This window comes from Mesoplodon mirus, assembly GCF_964341445.2.
Source record: "Mesoplodon mirus genome assembly, chromosome: 7".
In the NCBI taxonomy this organism is placed as follows: domain Eukaryota; kingdom Metazoa; phylum Chordata; class Mammalia; order Artiodactyla; family Ziphiidae; genus Mesoplodon; species Mesoplodon mirus.
In genome coordinates, this window is record NC_138983.1 from 10,767,807 (window position 1) to 10,783,580 (window position 15,774).

The following is a 15,774-nucleotide window of genomic DNA, read 5'->3' on the forward strand; positions in this document are numbered from 1 at the left end:
AGCTCAATTTCGTTTCTTTTTATGGCTGAGTAATATTCCATTGTATATATGTGCCACATCTTTTTTATCCATTCATCCGATGATGGACACTTAGGTTGTTTCCATCTCTGGGCTATTGTAAATAGGGCTGCTATGAACATTTTGGTGCATGACTCTTTTTGAATTATGGTTTTCTCAGGGTATGTGTTGTGGCCTCTTTTGCACCTTCTCCTGGGGCAGGTGTGATTGGCAAGGACGACACCCAGTTGTAGCCCCATGACTTTATTAGAGGCAGATTGATGGCAGAAGCAGATTCCTTGTTCTTTAGTCTCAATATATTAACACATTTTACTTGTTTACTTGTCTATTGTTTATTTCCCACTGACTAGAATGTCAGTTCCCCATGGACAGGATTTTTTTTTTTTCTGTTTTGTATGTTACTACTTTCTTTCTTTCTTTCTTTCTTTATTTATTTTTGGCTGCATTGGGTCTTCATTGCTGTGCGCGGGCTTTCCATAGTTGTGGTGAGCGGGGGCTATTCTTTGTTGCAGTGCGCGGGCGTTGCATTGCGGTGGCTTCTCTTGTTGTGGAGCACGGGCTCTAGGTGTGCGAGCTTCAGTAGTTGTGGCTCATGGACTTACTTGCTCCATGGCATGTGGGATCTTCCTGGACCAGGGCTCGAACCCATGTCCCCTGCACTGGCAGTCGGATTCTTAACCACTGCGCCACCAGGGAAGCCCTGTATGTTACTACATTCTTAGAGCCCAGACTAGTACTTGGTACTTAGCAGTTGCTCCATAAGTAATTTTTGAATGAATGAGTGAATGCAGATGAAACATCAGGTGAGCACACTTTTTGATAATGATTTCTCAAGAGAATTTAGTTAACATTACCAGGTTCTAGTTATTATCATAATAGAAGATTATTTTTTGGATAATGGCAAGCTCACATTGTAGTGCGAATTTCTTGTGAATCATAGTAGAGAATAGAGAAGAGGCGAGAATAATATGGAATAGTCAAAAGAGTTAGGAATTAATAATTCATAGTTAAGAGTCCCAACCTCTTCTTGAAATAAAGGAAAAAAATAATCATTAAATGTGTGATGAGCAGTTGGATTTCAGGTCTGCGCTAAGCAGTTTGTTCAAGGAATTTGTTCCTGGACACTCTCTAAAGTGGTTTAGGATCAATCATCCAACAAGAATCGATTCAGATGATCTTTGTTGCCTGGTGTGTGCTGAGTGTCAGGGGAACCACACATAAGTGTGAGGTGGGGATGCTGTCCTCAAGTTATGTTGAGTCCAGCTGGAGAGGTAAGACTGAAGTCTGTGAGACCGCCAGCCCAGCAAGGCAAGCTAGGCCCAGTGGTAAACCTGTAGGGTTTTACCTGCTGAGGCTTCTGAGGGTGAGGGAATGCCTAGGAGGACTTCCTGGAGGAGGCAGGTCCGGGGGGATTGAGAGACTGGCCAGGTGGGCAACTTCCCCAGCTGACTCAGAGGAACACTGAAACTTCAAAGGGGGTCATCAGAGATCAGCCTCCCGGTTAACTTGGGTTTCTATCTGTAAATCCTCACACAGCTGGTGGAAAGGAAATTAGTGTTCCTTTTACCCTAATACCCTTATGTAGATAATTAAGTAAGTACTTAAGTAGATAATACCCTTAAGTAGGAAGAAAAACTTCTCCTCCCTAGCACCAGCCCACCTCCATAGGGTCTTTTTTGTGATGGGCCAAACCCATCAGATTTTAGACTCCCCAGGCTTCCACACCACACGAACGAATTCCTTAAAATAAACTCAGTCTCTCTACACACACACACACACACACACACACACACACACACACACACCACATTCTGTTGGACCTGTTTCTCTGAAGAACCCTAATACAGTTGGGGACAAGGAATAGACACAGACAGCCCCAGTGGGGTGAGAGCTGAGTGGATGAGTAAGGATTTTGGTGGCTGCAGCGAGTGTGAAAAACTGGGGAGAGGGGAAAATGTCCCCAGAAAAACTCTGGGATGCTTTCTGTATGGCAGGCTGGGTGGAATCCTGGGTCATATCCTTAAGAAAACCTGCATTAAAGGCCTTCCCTATTCCTCCATGCTCCTTGAGCCAGACTTTTAGGGTCCTGGCACTCACTTGGGTTATGTTTGTTGAGTGAATAAATGAATGAATGAATGCACCGCCAGCGTTGGAAGGACTGTTTGAAGCCACCTAGCTCAGCTCCCTCACATGTCAGAGGAGACTCAGGCATGTCAGCCAAGAGGGAAATGTTCTTCCAAGAAAATTCTGAAGTCTCCTTACCTGTGGGCACATGTATGACTTCATGTGTTTCCAACAGCTTGACTGTTTAGCCTTTTTTTGCTTTAAAGTCTTCTCTCTGTGCTATAACCTTTAGGGTAGCTTGAAGTCTCTCCCCGAGCCCCCCAAATTTGGAAAATCAGTAAAGATGATGGAGATGAATCTCCTGAGGGAGGACTTCCTGCCACCCCTCCTCTACCCACCATCCGTTTACAACTCTTTCCTTCCTTAGGGGGGAAGATGAAACAGTTTTATAAGTGTATTTACCTTCAGATTGCTTATGACCTACACACTTGTCTTCATTGGACGTTTTTCTGAGAGTTGCCTGGGTTCCTTGGGTGAGGATGGAATGGATCATAATTATCCCACTTGTGTTCATGAAAATATTTTTTTTATAGTTGCCTGTTTCCTTTTTTTTTTTTTAAAGATGTTGAGGGTAGGAGTTTATTAATTAATTAATTAATTTTTGCTGTGTTGGGTCTTCGTTTCTGTGCGAGGGCTTTCTCTAGTTGTGGCAAGCGGGGGCCACTCTTCATCGCGGTGTGCGGGCCTCTCACTATCGCGGCCTCTCTTGTTGCGGAGCACAGGCTCCAGACGCGCAGGCTCAGTAGTTGTGGCTCACGGGCCTAGTTGCTCCGTGGCATGTGGGATCCTCCCAGACCAGGGCTCGAACCCGTGTCCCCTGCATTAGCAGGCAGATTCTCAACCACTGTGCCACCAGGGAAGCCCCATGAAAATATTTTTATTTCATGGCTTTTTGCTTAGTAGCAGGGTCTTCAGGAACAAATTTGAGTCGTTAATTGAGGAATAAGTGGATACTCCTGCCCGCTTTTCTATCTACACATGTGGATGTGATATGCTCAGGGTCCTCAGACACGTACACACAGAAAAGATAATCACCTTTAGTCACTACATCCAGACAGATGTGACCCAAGCCAAACGTCAGTCTTTTATTGATAACAAAGCAGCAGTGTTGGGGCATGTTTTCAAGACACCAAGTGCAGACCCCTCTCCCCATGCTGTTATGTGTGTGTATCAGGGGGCAGGGTAGTGATCTATGGAACTGGACGTGACAAAGGCAGGGCTGATCCGAGAAGAACCGCAGACCTGCTCTGGGGGACTAGGAACCAGTGACTGGAGGTGAGAAAGACACCTCTGCTCCGACTGCTGCATCCCATGGGGCCATGGACTCCAAGAGCTGCTGCCGCCAATGGAAGCCAAGTCAGCCTGAGCAGCCAGACGACAGCTCTATGGCTGGGGGCACAGGCAGGACGCCTATGGCCTCTTTTTCCTTCTGTGCCCGTGAAGACAGCACTAATCAATCCTCACAACCCACCAGAGTTGGCATCAATATAAAAGCTCTTTGCTATCTGTTGAGGGTTGAATTGTGTTTTCCCAAAAGATATGTTGAAGTCCTACCCCCGGTACCTGTGAATAGGACCCATTTGGAAATAAGGTCTTTGCAGATGTAATCAGGTGTGAGGTCACAGCGGATTAGGGTGGGTCCTTAATCCAATAGGACTAGTGTCCTCATCAGAAAGGAAGAGACACGGGAGGAACGCCATGTGGCCAGAGGCAAAGGTGGAAGTGATGTGGCTACAAGCCAGGGAATGCTGAGGATTGCTAGCGAGCCCCTGGAGTACAGGAGAGGCAAGGAAGGATTCGCCCACAGAGCCTTCAGAGAGAGCGCGATCCTGCCAACACCTTGATTTGGGGTTTCTGGCCTCCAGAATTGCGAGACTATGAACTTCTGTTGTTTTAAGCCCCCCAGTTTGTGCTAATGTGTTCCAGCAGCCCTTGGAAATGAATACACCATCCCAGGTCCCTACATCCAAAATCATGACTCTGGCTTGTGTTGCTCAGGGAACAGGATTGATCTCCTCTGAAGCTCCTTCTGATCCAGGATGCCCCCAGCAAGGTTAACCTTGTATGTGTCTGCATTTACCCTATCCCACTGGGGCAACTTGGTGGCCGTGGTGAGGTCTGGGCTGGACTGAAGGTGCGGAGGACTAGGATGTTTCTCAACCCCCATGGGAGCAGGAGGCTCCCACGGGGGGCAGGGGGGAGGGTAGTGAGGAGTTCAGGCCCAGGTAGGCAGGTTTGAGGGCAAAGGCCCTCCACTCACTCTTTCCACCATCCTGCACAAAGGCTCCCACAAGGATCCACTGTCCTATGAGGTTTTCCAGGAGGCAGAGGCCATGGGTGAGAAACTCAGCCCAGAAATCGTGCAGTTTGCTGTGGTCATCAGGGCGGCTTCTCCTGCAATGAAGAACTACAGAGAGAGGCGGGATTTACGGTCTGAGAGCCCAGGGGTGGCTCTGCCTCCCTTGTGCTGTAAAGTTTACCATCGGGAAGGACTGACCCTGAGGGTGGGCCTCTATGGCTCATCATGATGTGGCCACGTAGCAGGGAGGAAAGGGGCTTACGGCAACAGAGAAGGGCATGAGGCCTCCCACTGGGCTCTGCAGAGCTTGGTGGGCCAGAATTCTAGAAGGTGGCCACTAAAGACTCCTAGGTACCTGGTCCTTCTCAAACTTTATGAGCATACAAGGAGCCTGGGGGTGCTTGTTAAATGCTGATGGATGAGTCTGTCTGGGGTGGGGCTGAGATTCTGCATTTCTAACAAGCTCCCAGGTGATGCCCATGCTGTGGGTGCATGACCGTGCTTTGAGGAGTGAGGGACCAGTCTCTTAGTTTGAAGATGGAGAAACAAGGGAAACAACCTGCCCAAATCATGGGGCTGGCAGGTGATAGATTTGGGTTTAGAAATCAATTTTTGGACTCTAAGTCTTGGCGGGGTTTGTTCCACTGCAGGGGGTATATTTCTTGACTTGCATCTCTCCCTGCTACCACATCCTGACCTTTCTTCTTCCTTGGGCTAACCCTATCGGGGCAGGGACCCTTTTTCACCACCCTCTGCTCCCACCCCATGTGCAATGAGGCAGCTGCAGCCCCCAGCTGACCACCCAACAGCCCAGCTCCATCCCTTGGGTGAGCAAGGTGGAGAGAACCGAGCTCTTCCCCTGGAGCTCAGAATAGCTTCACCCCCACTGCACAGACATTTCAAACTCTCCCCCGAGGACCCAGGAAGGGAGCAGGGTCCCCAGGTCCCTGTACGCCTCCTCGGCTCCATGGAAAGCCTTCACTTGGCATGGTCCTCAGGGTACTCACAAGCACGCCGCCGGCCAGTGGGTACCAGTAAGTGGTGGGAAATTCCACAAAGTTCGGGACAGCAGCCAGGAGAGCTCCACAGCTGACATGCAGCAAGCCAACAATCACCTACAGGGCCTGTGGGGTGGGGATGGGGTGAGTTAAAACCCCAGTGGCCCCGGGAGGGGCTCTGTCTCCCAAGGATTTAAATGGCTGAGCAGACCTTTGTCCAGACATCCCTGCCAAAAGGGATATTAGACAAACTCCCCATCCACCTCCTCACTTGGCAGCAAAGGAAACAGAGGCCTGGGGAGAATGAATGCCTGGCCAAGCTCACCCAGCCAACGAGAGGTAGACCCAGGCCACTGCATCCCCAGTGGGGCACCATGGGTTTGCAGAACCCCAGAAACCTCGGCTTAGGACCATCTTGGGCATCTGGTCTAGTCCTCCTTCATGAGATATTATTCATTAGTAATGCTGGTTGCCCCCAAGGTGCCAGGCTCCAAGGGTGCCAAGCACTCCCTGAGCATCGAATTATTTAGCTCAAAATACCAGGAGGGGGCTTCCCTGGTGGCGCAGTGGTTGAGAGTCCACCTGCCGATGCAGGGGACATGGGTTCGTGCCCCGGTCCGGGAGGATCCCACATGTCGCGGAGCGGCTGGGCCCGTGAGCCGTGGCCGCTGAGCCTGCGCGTCCGGAGCCTGTGCTCCGCAACGGGAGAGGCCACAACAGTGAGAGGCCCGCGTACCGCAAAAAAAAAAAAAAAAAAAAAAAAATGGGGGTGAACTATCCATCCCAGGGGATCTTGTGGGAATAAATGGGCTGCTACATGCAGAGGGCCTGGCATAGTTCCTAGCATGGGGAGGGGGCTGCATACAGGTTAGCATCTCCTTTCCTGCCAGATGCAAACCAGCAGCAGGAATCAGGGCCCTCCTGAGGCTTGAAACTGTACTCACCTCTTGGGTTCCTGTAGACCTGTCTCAAATGGCCTCTCTTCCCAGACACCCACCTGCCCTCTGCAGCAGTGGCTGCGTCCCCTATAAAAGCCTGTGTTTCCTTTTATAAATGGGTGTCTGCCAGTCATTTGCCAGCCTCATGTCTGTCCAGGGCCGTGCCTGGCCCTTGACAGGTGATGGTCAGGCTGGCATCTCAACTCCTCTGCCAGCTGAAGGCATCAAGGGCCCCAGGTTCACTGTCTCCCCAAGCCCATTGCCAACACCACTCGAAGGTCATGTGTGCTTCACCTTAACTCCATGACAGTGGACACAGTAACCATCAGGAAGAGTTGGCAGGTGGTGCTTTTGTGGTGATAGAGGCCAAGGGTTAGAGCTGGCTGACAAGACCGGAACATCTCCCAAGTTCCATAGGAGTTGGCCCGAGGCAGTAGAAGGAGCACTGTTTGGAGAGGGAGGAGACCTGGCTTCTTCTACTAAAGGTAGTGATTTGCTGTGTGACTCTGGCAAGACCCTTCCCCGCTTGGGCCTCAATTTCCTCATCTGTAATATGGAGACGTTGGACCAGATCATGAGCCCCAAGGCTGCTTCCAATTCTAACATTTTTAATCTCATGGTTGGGATCAAGTATACATTTCTACTATAATAGTTATTGACACTGAATAAAAAGTACCCATCGTCCAAGTATATGTAACTTCCATGTCTAATATTTCTGAGGTCCTGCCTGGACTCTGCCGATATTTCCATGGAATCCAAATGCCATAAACTGAATTTTTCCCCCCAAATTCATATGTTGAATCCTAATCCCCAGTTTGATGGTATCAGGAGGTAGGACCTTTGGGAGTGCTTAGATCGTGAAGGCTGAGCCCTCACGAATGGGATAGTGTCCTTATGAAAGAGACCCCAGAGAGCTTCCTTGCTCCTTCTGCTATATGAGGACACAGCGAGCAGACAGTCATAGACCAGGAGGAGGGCTCTTATTAGACACTGGATTTGCCGGTGCCTTGATCTTGAACTTCCCAGCCTCCAGAACTCTGAGAAATAAATGTTTGCAGTTTAAGCCACTATTTTTGTTATAGCAGCTTGATTTGACTGAGACACAAGTGTTCAGCAAGACTCAAGGTCTCACTCGAGTTAACCAGTGATTGTTCTGTGTAAGAGCTACACTGGGATTCCACTAAATATTGGAGATGTTTATGACCAGCAATTTCACCTTTCTGCTGCTCAGCTTTCTTATCTGTGTAAAGGGAGTGACATCTTCATGCCTGGCCCACTGTGGGTGCTGAGTCAATTCCTGCTGTCTACCCTCTGCCCATCCCAGTTAGGGAGAGGGGTCCAAGCCAAACCCCAGCCATATGGCCGTTCCTTCCTTCAGGGTCCTCCTCAGACACACACCAAGAGGAAGACAAAGTAAGCAAACGTCATTTTAATTCCAATAGATTTATCAAGTGCCAGGGATAAAAGCTGGGAAAACCCCCAATAGTCTTCCAGTCTAGCAGAAGACTGTCCTCGGATGACTGTAATTCAGGAAATGAGGAAGGTGGGTCTCTCTCCCATAGTCATTCAGCCCAAGTAGGTGTGGAATTCTGAGGCTGAAGCTTCACTGGCAACCTCGGATGTCACAGCTGGGATCCTGAACTTGACTCTGATGTCAGAGCTTTTCACCTGGATCAGTTAATCCACTCGCCCCCTTGTTGTACAGATGGAGACACTGAGGTCTGCCGGGGCTGGGGGGTAGGCAGGGAGACACATAGACGGTTTGGAGGGAAGAGCTGGTCAGAGTTTCTGCCTGACTCAACACCCCTGCTGCCCTCACCCCAAATCCAGGGATTCAGATGCACAAGTTCTCCCAGAGACCTCTGGGTAGGTTGGGTCAAGGGAAGATGGTGCCTTCCTGGGCTCTGAGGGAACTTCTCTGGCTCCACTCACAGCTCCACATGGACAGGCCCCCTGTGTGCCCTACTGACTGGGGGAAGTGGACAGGGAGGGTGGAAGGGGTGCAGGAGGCTTCCGGCCCAGGGGTCTGCTCCCAGGGCTGGCTGGGTGGGAAGGCAGGATCCAGCTGTGCTCGGTCCAGCTGAGGTGTTATGGGGCCTGTGGGCCTGGAGATCCCTCCTGGGCCTGAGGGGCTGGGCTGGCCCCATACCTTGGCCACCAGCATGGGGCAGACATTTCTAGCAATGGCACCATTTGGCCCTTTTTGGTAACCATCCCTTGGAATCAGTCCATATCTGCCAGGGAGATAGGCGCAGGGGGTGAATTCTGATGGTGCGGGGAGCCCAGGGCCTCTTTACCTCTGCTCTTGTTCGCCCTGCACGTTGCCTCGAGTCACATCCTCATAGGATGGTGGAGGCGTCATCGGCGGCCCCCTGAACTCCAGTGGTGTGTCAGGAATAAGGGACAGGTCATCCTTCTGCAAAAGAGAAGCCACCATCCCCACTGCTCATATATGTGGAGCGAGTGGCCATCGACAAAGCCCTTCCCTCTGGCTGACTTGTTGGAGTCTCAATTCCCCATAAAGGTGGAGAAACTGAGGCTTGAGAGATGGAGGGACTTCCAGGAAGCTAGGGTATGACTCTCTCCCCATCCGTGATCCTGAGAAGGGAGAGACCAGGTTGGAGGCAGTGGACCTGGCCCTTGTTCCTGGCCTGCTACCTGTGTACTGGTGACCCGGCACATCACTCACGCTGTTGGCTTCCCCGGTGGGGCTGGGCCAGCTGATACACTAAGGTCCCTCCAGGCTAGAGTTCATTCTGGGGACAGGTCTAATGCTGCCTTTTCCTCGTCCCTGATCGGTGACAGGGAGCGGCAGAGCCTGTCTCTGGCACTGGCTCCCAGATGCAGGAGGGTGCGGAGGCCTTGGGGACTTGGCCACTTACTGGTCGTTTGGTTGTAGGGGGTCACTTAACCCTTCTGAACCTCATGCTTCCTCTTAGAAACGGGAAAGCAGAACCTGCCTCTGAGGGTGGCTGTGAGGTTCAAGGAGGTGTGGCCCCCAAAGACATCTGTGTCTTTCCCCCGAACCTGTGACCATGTTAGTTTACATGGCAAAGGGGAATGCATGTTGCTCATCAGATTAAGGGTGAGATGGGGAGATCGTCTTGGATTCCCTGGGTGGGAACAATGGAACCCCAAGAGTCCTTAACAGAGTAGAATGGAGACAGAAGGGAGATATCAGAGGATGCTGGGCTGCTGGTTTTGACAATGGAGGAAGGGCCACAGGCCAGGGAATGTCTGCGCCCTCTAGAAGCTGGAAAAGGTGAGGAGACAGACTCTCTACCAGAGCTTCCAGAAACGAAGGCAGCCTGGCCCACACAGCTTGATTTTAGCCCAGGGAGACCCACTGCAAACTGCTAACCTCAGAACTGTAAGATAATACAGCTGTGTCATTTTCCCCTGCCAAAGTTGTGTTAATTTGTTACAGCAGTGATAGGAGACTGATACAGCCGCCTGCAGCATTCAGCACGATGCTCTGCACACGGCACATGCCAGGAAGTGGGAACAGTTATTGTTAATTCCTGCCACTAGGTGGCGGGGCCTCAGTCTCCCTGACCTTAAAAATGGGGTTGACCTCAGTGACTCAAAGCCCCTTCCAGCTCTCTGCCATCTTAACAAGAAGACTTCCTGCCAGACAGCCAGGCAGGGACTAGGACAACTTATTTGTTTGGTGTTAAGTAAAACTCAAGTGCAAAGTCATATCTATCGGCGTTATGTGAAAACTCAGTACATCAAGGATGCTAACATGAAAACAATTGAAGTGTTAAAGTTGCAGAATTATGGGGACTTTAGAACATTTTTCTTTTTTACAGTGTTTGAAAGTTAAGATTATAGTATGAACTTTTTTCCTTTAAAGAAATGAGCCTAGGAAAGAACTTCTGGGGTGGGGCAAGTGATCCTGAGGGCATCTATTCTTTTATTTCTAAATCTATCTGGCCTCAGCCTGCCATTCTGCCATCCTCATGAGCACACAAGGGCTTGGCTATGGGTGGGACGTGCCTTGGTTTGAGCCCTCGTTTTTCTCATGGCTGTTTGACCTTGGGAAGTGATGTGACCACTCTAAGCCTCAGTTTACTTATCTGTAGAATGGGGTGGGGTCAGTACCTACCACAAAGGGTAGTTGAGAAGCTTCAGTTAAATAAGTCATGTTTCTCTAATGTGCTTAACAGAGAGGATACTTGGTACCCCCAAAGTGCTCAGTCCCTGTGATCCCCCCTGCTGATTCCCACAGCCACAGTCCACAGCATGCTGCAGCTCCTCCAGCCTTCCCTGGCCCGTCTCTGAGCCATTGCACCTGCTGTTCCTTCTGCTGTGGGTCCCTTCTCTCATCCTACCTGTGGGTCCGGATCCCGCCCATCTCCACGGATCTCCCCCGTAAGATTTCCAGGGGCTTGAGAGCTGGGAGCACAGTGGCCTGTTGTTCTGAGCGCCCATGGTCTTTTCTCCTTGGTGGCCTCACATCTTTCATGTCGAATGGCATCCTCCCTGCTACCATGCATTGTCTCCCCTACTGGACTGTGGGTTGCCTCTGTATGTGGTCCCAACTAGTCAGGGCTTGGCAACATCCCCTTTGCCTGCACCCTCTGTGGCTACACCCTCTGTGTTTCCCATCTTCTGAAGACCCTCACCTCTGCAGACAGGTGGGTATCCCTATAGGCCATGATGGCCATGAGCCCCGGCAGGAAGAACTCCAGGCAGGTGAGACAGAGCAGGGCCAACTCCAGCCTCTGGATGTGGACCTGGGAGGGAGACAGGGGAGGGAGAGGCAGGTGAGGCCTCACTGGGTATCTGCACCCAGCACATGGGCACGGGCAGGGGTGAGACCTGCCAGCAAGGACAGTGGGGCTTCAGCTCACAGGTGGGCCCCGGAGGCAGGGCGAGGTTCTGTGGGGCTGGGATGGGGTCTGTCTCGGTCATTGCTCTCTGCCCAGCGCCTGGCACCCACAGGTCCTCGGTGAGTAGTGTTTGAGGGCTGGAGAATCTCGTAGGTCCCTGATAGAATGGCAGGTGGTCTTAAGCATCATCTCATCCAACCCCACTTAGATGGGGATACCTATGTTCAGGGAGGGGGAACATCTCTTACAGCGGGGAAGGGGAAGTGCTAGGCTGAGGACCACCATGCAGCTGGGGTGTCTCACAGGGCCATGAGCACTTGGTGGGGAAGTGTGTGCATGTGTGTGTCTGTGCACACGTGTCCGTGTGTGTGTGCCCACACCTGCATGTGCATGGTGGAGGGCAGCTATAAGGAACCGTGAACCACCATGGTCAGAACGCTTGGAACCTGACCCTGAGGTCCGCAGACATTCACATGGAATGGCTGGTCCACCAGCTTCAGGGGTGGCAGTTGCAAAAAGAGCACTGGGCTTGGAGTCTAGACCCAGCTGAGTCCTCACTGCAGCCCTGCCGTGCTGTGTGGCCTTGGTCCACTAGTTAAGCTTCTCTGGACCTCAGTGTTCACTCCCATAAAATGGGGGTAACAAAGTGAACTCGGCCAGCTCTGCAAGTCTGCTGTGAGGCTCACAGAGAATGGGGTCACTGGGGCTACAATATTTAAAGAGCCTTGAACAGGGAATCAGCCGTCCTAGACTGTGGTCCTGAATTTGCTGCCAACTTGCTACTTGACCTCCGACAGGCCCCTCCCCTTCTTTGGGCTCAGTTTCCCCATCTATTAAAGTTGGACTCAGTGACTCGAGGTCCTGTCTGGCTTCCTGATGCTGAAGGCTATCATCCCCTCGGCACCACGCCTCAGGGTGGGGGGATGGGCTGGGAACAGATCCACCAAGGGCCCCGCCGCCTGTGCCGGGCTCCAGAAGAGGTTTTCTGAGAGCTGGAATCTTCCTCTGGGTCAAGCCCAAGGCAGTGCCTTCCTGGGAGTCAGAGGACCCCTGGGGCCCAGGCACTCACAGTGTCACTGGGGTACGGTTTCCAGATGGGGAAGTCAAATGGACTGTCCAGAAAGAGATCCTTGGCAATGACACAGAGGCCAGCCAGCACACAGAAGAAGCTGACGGTGTTTGCTATCAGGCACACCTTCTATGAGCAAAAAAAAGAAAAGTCACAATCACTGTCCAAAGGTTACAGACGGGATCTAGGTCCTCCACCCAGGCCAACCAGTAGCTCGCTCTTGGACCTCAGAAAAATGCCGCCTGTCCCTGGGCCTGAGGCTCCTCGTACAAACATGGCTTTCTGAGCTAGCTGACCACCGAGGAGGCCGGTGGTCCGGACCGGACCTCACCTTCTATGGGATGGGATCAGGAGAACCCAAGGGCCGCCTCTGGATCTATAAACTTTGTAACGAAGAAGGATGCTCCCACTGCCATCTCCCTCTCAAAGCTGCCCCCAATCTTCCTGGCATCAGATATGCCAACTGATGAGGCACCCAAATGGCCCCACACCCAGCTCCTTCCCCACCCACAGGAAAGGGTGGGAGCAGCCCTGAGTGAAGACTCACTCACGTCTGCCTCCTTCCCCACCACCCATGGCCCCTGAAATGCCTCTGTTCCTCATCCTCTTGGGTTATTTACGCATTATTCCAGGAGTTCTTGCCAAGTGCAAACCCCTGTAACAGGGAAAGAGCATAGACATAAGGCACCTCCAACCCCTTACGCTAGAATGGATTTCTCTGCAATAAGAGGCTCCCTACGCTCAGGGGTAGGAAGTAGGGAGGCTTATGGTTTTGAAAGGGGCCCAGTCCAGGAAGAAGAGGCAGGTTTTTGTCAAGCATCTCCTGCCTCTGCTCTGGGTAAATGGCACAATACCCTTCTGATCTCTACATCCGCTGAGAGAGCAAGGGGCAGCCACAGCCCAGCCCAAGCCGAGGGGCATGAATGTGGACCTGGGCTTGGGGGATGGAGGTGGGCTGAGGCCATGACACAGGATTGGTGGAACGGTCCTTCCATCCCCCATCCACCTCCATCCACCCGGGCTTGTGTGGGTGCCGACTCTGTGCCTCCCTGGGCCACCCTGGGATAGAGAGATGCTCAGACATCTGCTGCCCAAGCTTAGTGCATGGGAGAGAGAGTCAGGAGCTGTGTGGACACAGAAGTCAGCCAAGGCAGTCAGGGAAGACTGCCTGGAGGAGGAGGCGTGTAAGCCAAGCCTTGAAGAATGATCAGGAGGAAGTCAAAGCCAGGAGAGAATGCACAGCGGGGAAAGGGCAAGGTGCTCGGGCAGGAGCCAGCACAGTGCAAGCAAGGAAGAGTTGTGTCTGGCTGGCGCTTAGAGATGAGAAGTTGATGGACACCCAGCTGCGGCCGGCTTGCGGGCCTCATAGACTTGCTGACATGGGAGGCAAGCCCAGGGCACAGGGGAGCCGAGGGAGGTGGGGCTGCTGTGTGAACAGGCTGGATGACGCCTCCAGGCCTGACAGGACAGTGGCCAGAGCTGTCAGGTGGGGGAAGGGCGGCAGGTGGGGAGGAAGGTGGGGAGTAGGGGTGAGAGGGCAGACCCCCAGGACGGGGACTTTTCTGCTTGAACACCCTCTGCTCTCCGACTTACCAGATAATTTTTCTGAAACGTCTCCATTGTTATCGCCAAGATCCCTGAAATGAAGAACTGTGGGCCAGATTTGAAACAGTCGTAAGAGAGAGGCTGGGGTGCCTTGAAACCCACAAATTCCCTTCCCGCTATTCTCTAAAAAAACCAGCCTCTGGGGGCTGGTGGGGTAGAGAGCATCATTCCTCTGACAAAGGGGGCTCACGGCCCATCACAGGCCCCTCTCCAGCCAGGCTGGTCTTCCCTGTGCGCACAGGCCACTCCTGTGCGCACAGGCCACTCCTGGGCTTCAGCTGTGTCCTGTACTCAGAATGCCCTCCCGGCCCCCTCCCGCTTCCCCCGTTTACCAGCCCAAACCATCCCTCTGGTGTCAGCTGCACTATGCTCTCCACCCTGACCCTGGCTCCTTTCCTGGATCCTGCAGTTTGGAGGATATTCGCTCTTGGCTGTTAGCACCTGGAGGGTCTCTGGAGTTTTTCTGCAATTATTCTTTCATATGTGTGCTGAGCACCTACTATGTGCCAGTCACTGGGAGCACGGGGATGGGTAGGCACCCACGCGGAGACGGTGGTTCCCTACTGTGCACTGAAAGCTTGGGGTGGGGGCCATGGGGACAGAGGACTGAAGTGGCAGCAGAGGGTCAGGGTGCCTGCCTGAGAGGGCGCCGAGGAGCTGGGAGGTGGTGTGTAAGCGGGACTCCGCCGAGACTCGGGGTGGAGGAGGATGCCCTGGGGAGCCTCCAGGAGAGATGCGGCCACTGGTCTCGCTTTCATCTCCCACCCTGGCCAATGGCCTTGGGGGGACGGGAGTTGTGTCTTACACCCTTGTGCCCTGCAGACCAACCCCGACAGAGACTTCAGGCACCAGGGATGTGTGGCTGGATCCAAAGGCACCTGAGGAAGCCTGAGAAAGGTGTGGCTGCTCCAGCTCACGCTCACTCTGTGCTGGGTGCACTGGTCAGTTAGGGGAGGGTGCTGAGAGCCTGGGGCTGCAGGCCTTCTGGTCTGCAGGCCTGCAGGGGCCCCTGGGAAGGAGCTGCTTCGCATGTGACTGAGAGAGCGGAGGCAGAGCTAGGAGGCTGGAGAAGGGGGCTGAGGCTGCTCCCCTCCTATTCGCTCACTCCGCCCCACCCTGCATCCAGGGCCGAATGCCAGGTCCCCCGGGGTCTGCCTGCTCCCCAGCTGGCCCACGTTTTGGCATCTACTCACAGAGGCAGCTCCCCAGAATGGATACCAAGACTTCAGCACCACCAGGTGAAGGCTCTGGACGGCAGCAACCAGGTAACCCCCAAGGGACAGGTACAGCAGAGCGATGACAACATGACAGGCCTGGGCAGGGGGCAGAGAGCTGTCATCAGGGGACGTGGCCCTAAAGGAGGTCGTTGGGGTCTTGGACTGGCTGGCTGAACAGAGACCACTCTCCACCTTCTAAGGGATCCTGGTGGGTCTGCAAGGAAGGACCACGTCTCGGAAGGCAGGTGGGAATCACGCACTTGATCTACCACCTGTGGCCATGGCAGTGCCTCTGGGGGCTGGGGGATGGGGAACAGAAGCCAAGGAGAGGAAATTTCTTCTGCTGAGGACTTCTTATGGGCCCGCACTGACCTAGTGTCGGTGTAGGTGTAGACAGCCTCTCCCATCCCTCAGGGGCTTTTTAAATCTTAGGGTGAGTGTTAAGCAGGGAAGCTGGAGTCTGTCTCATCCCCCTCCGCCCCCCTCCCCCTCCCCCAGCGCCCTAGGAAATGGACACACACCCCCAGCTCCTTGAGAACGCGGCTCCTCTTCCTGGGCTTCTCTTCTGGTGCCATTCTGGAGGCAGGAGGTCAAGCCGGGTCACCTTCTGGGGTAGATTTGGCAGGCTAGGCTGGGTTGGGCTGGAGGCCTGCTTTGGCGTGGATCCTCCA

The 15,774-nt window shown here is 53.1% G+C and overlaps 1 protein-coding gene across 1 annotated transcript; it reads right to left on the reverse strand.

Moving 5' to 3' along the window:
• Window positions 1–8,253: 8,253 nt before the first annotated feature.
• MS4A10 (membrane spanning 4-domains A10) lies at window positions 8,254–15,774 on the reverse strand (the record flags this gene model as incomplete). Its single annotated transcript, XM_082629331.1, has 8 exons — window positions 15,625–15,774; window positions 15,080–15,199; window positions 13,875–13,931; window positions 12,282–12,410; window positions 11,006–11,116; window positions 8,675–8,793; window positions 8,527–8,611; window positions 8,254–8,346 (listed from the first exon to the last, which is right to left on the reverse strand). The coding sequence occupies exons 1-8, from the start codon at window positions 15,676–15,678 to the stop codon at window positions 8,254–8,256; spliced, it is 768 nt and encodes a 255-aa protein (XP_082485457.1). The 5' UTR covers window positions 15,679–15,774.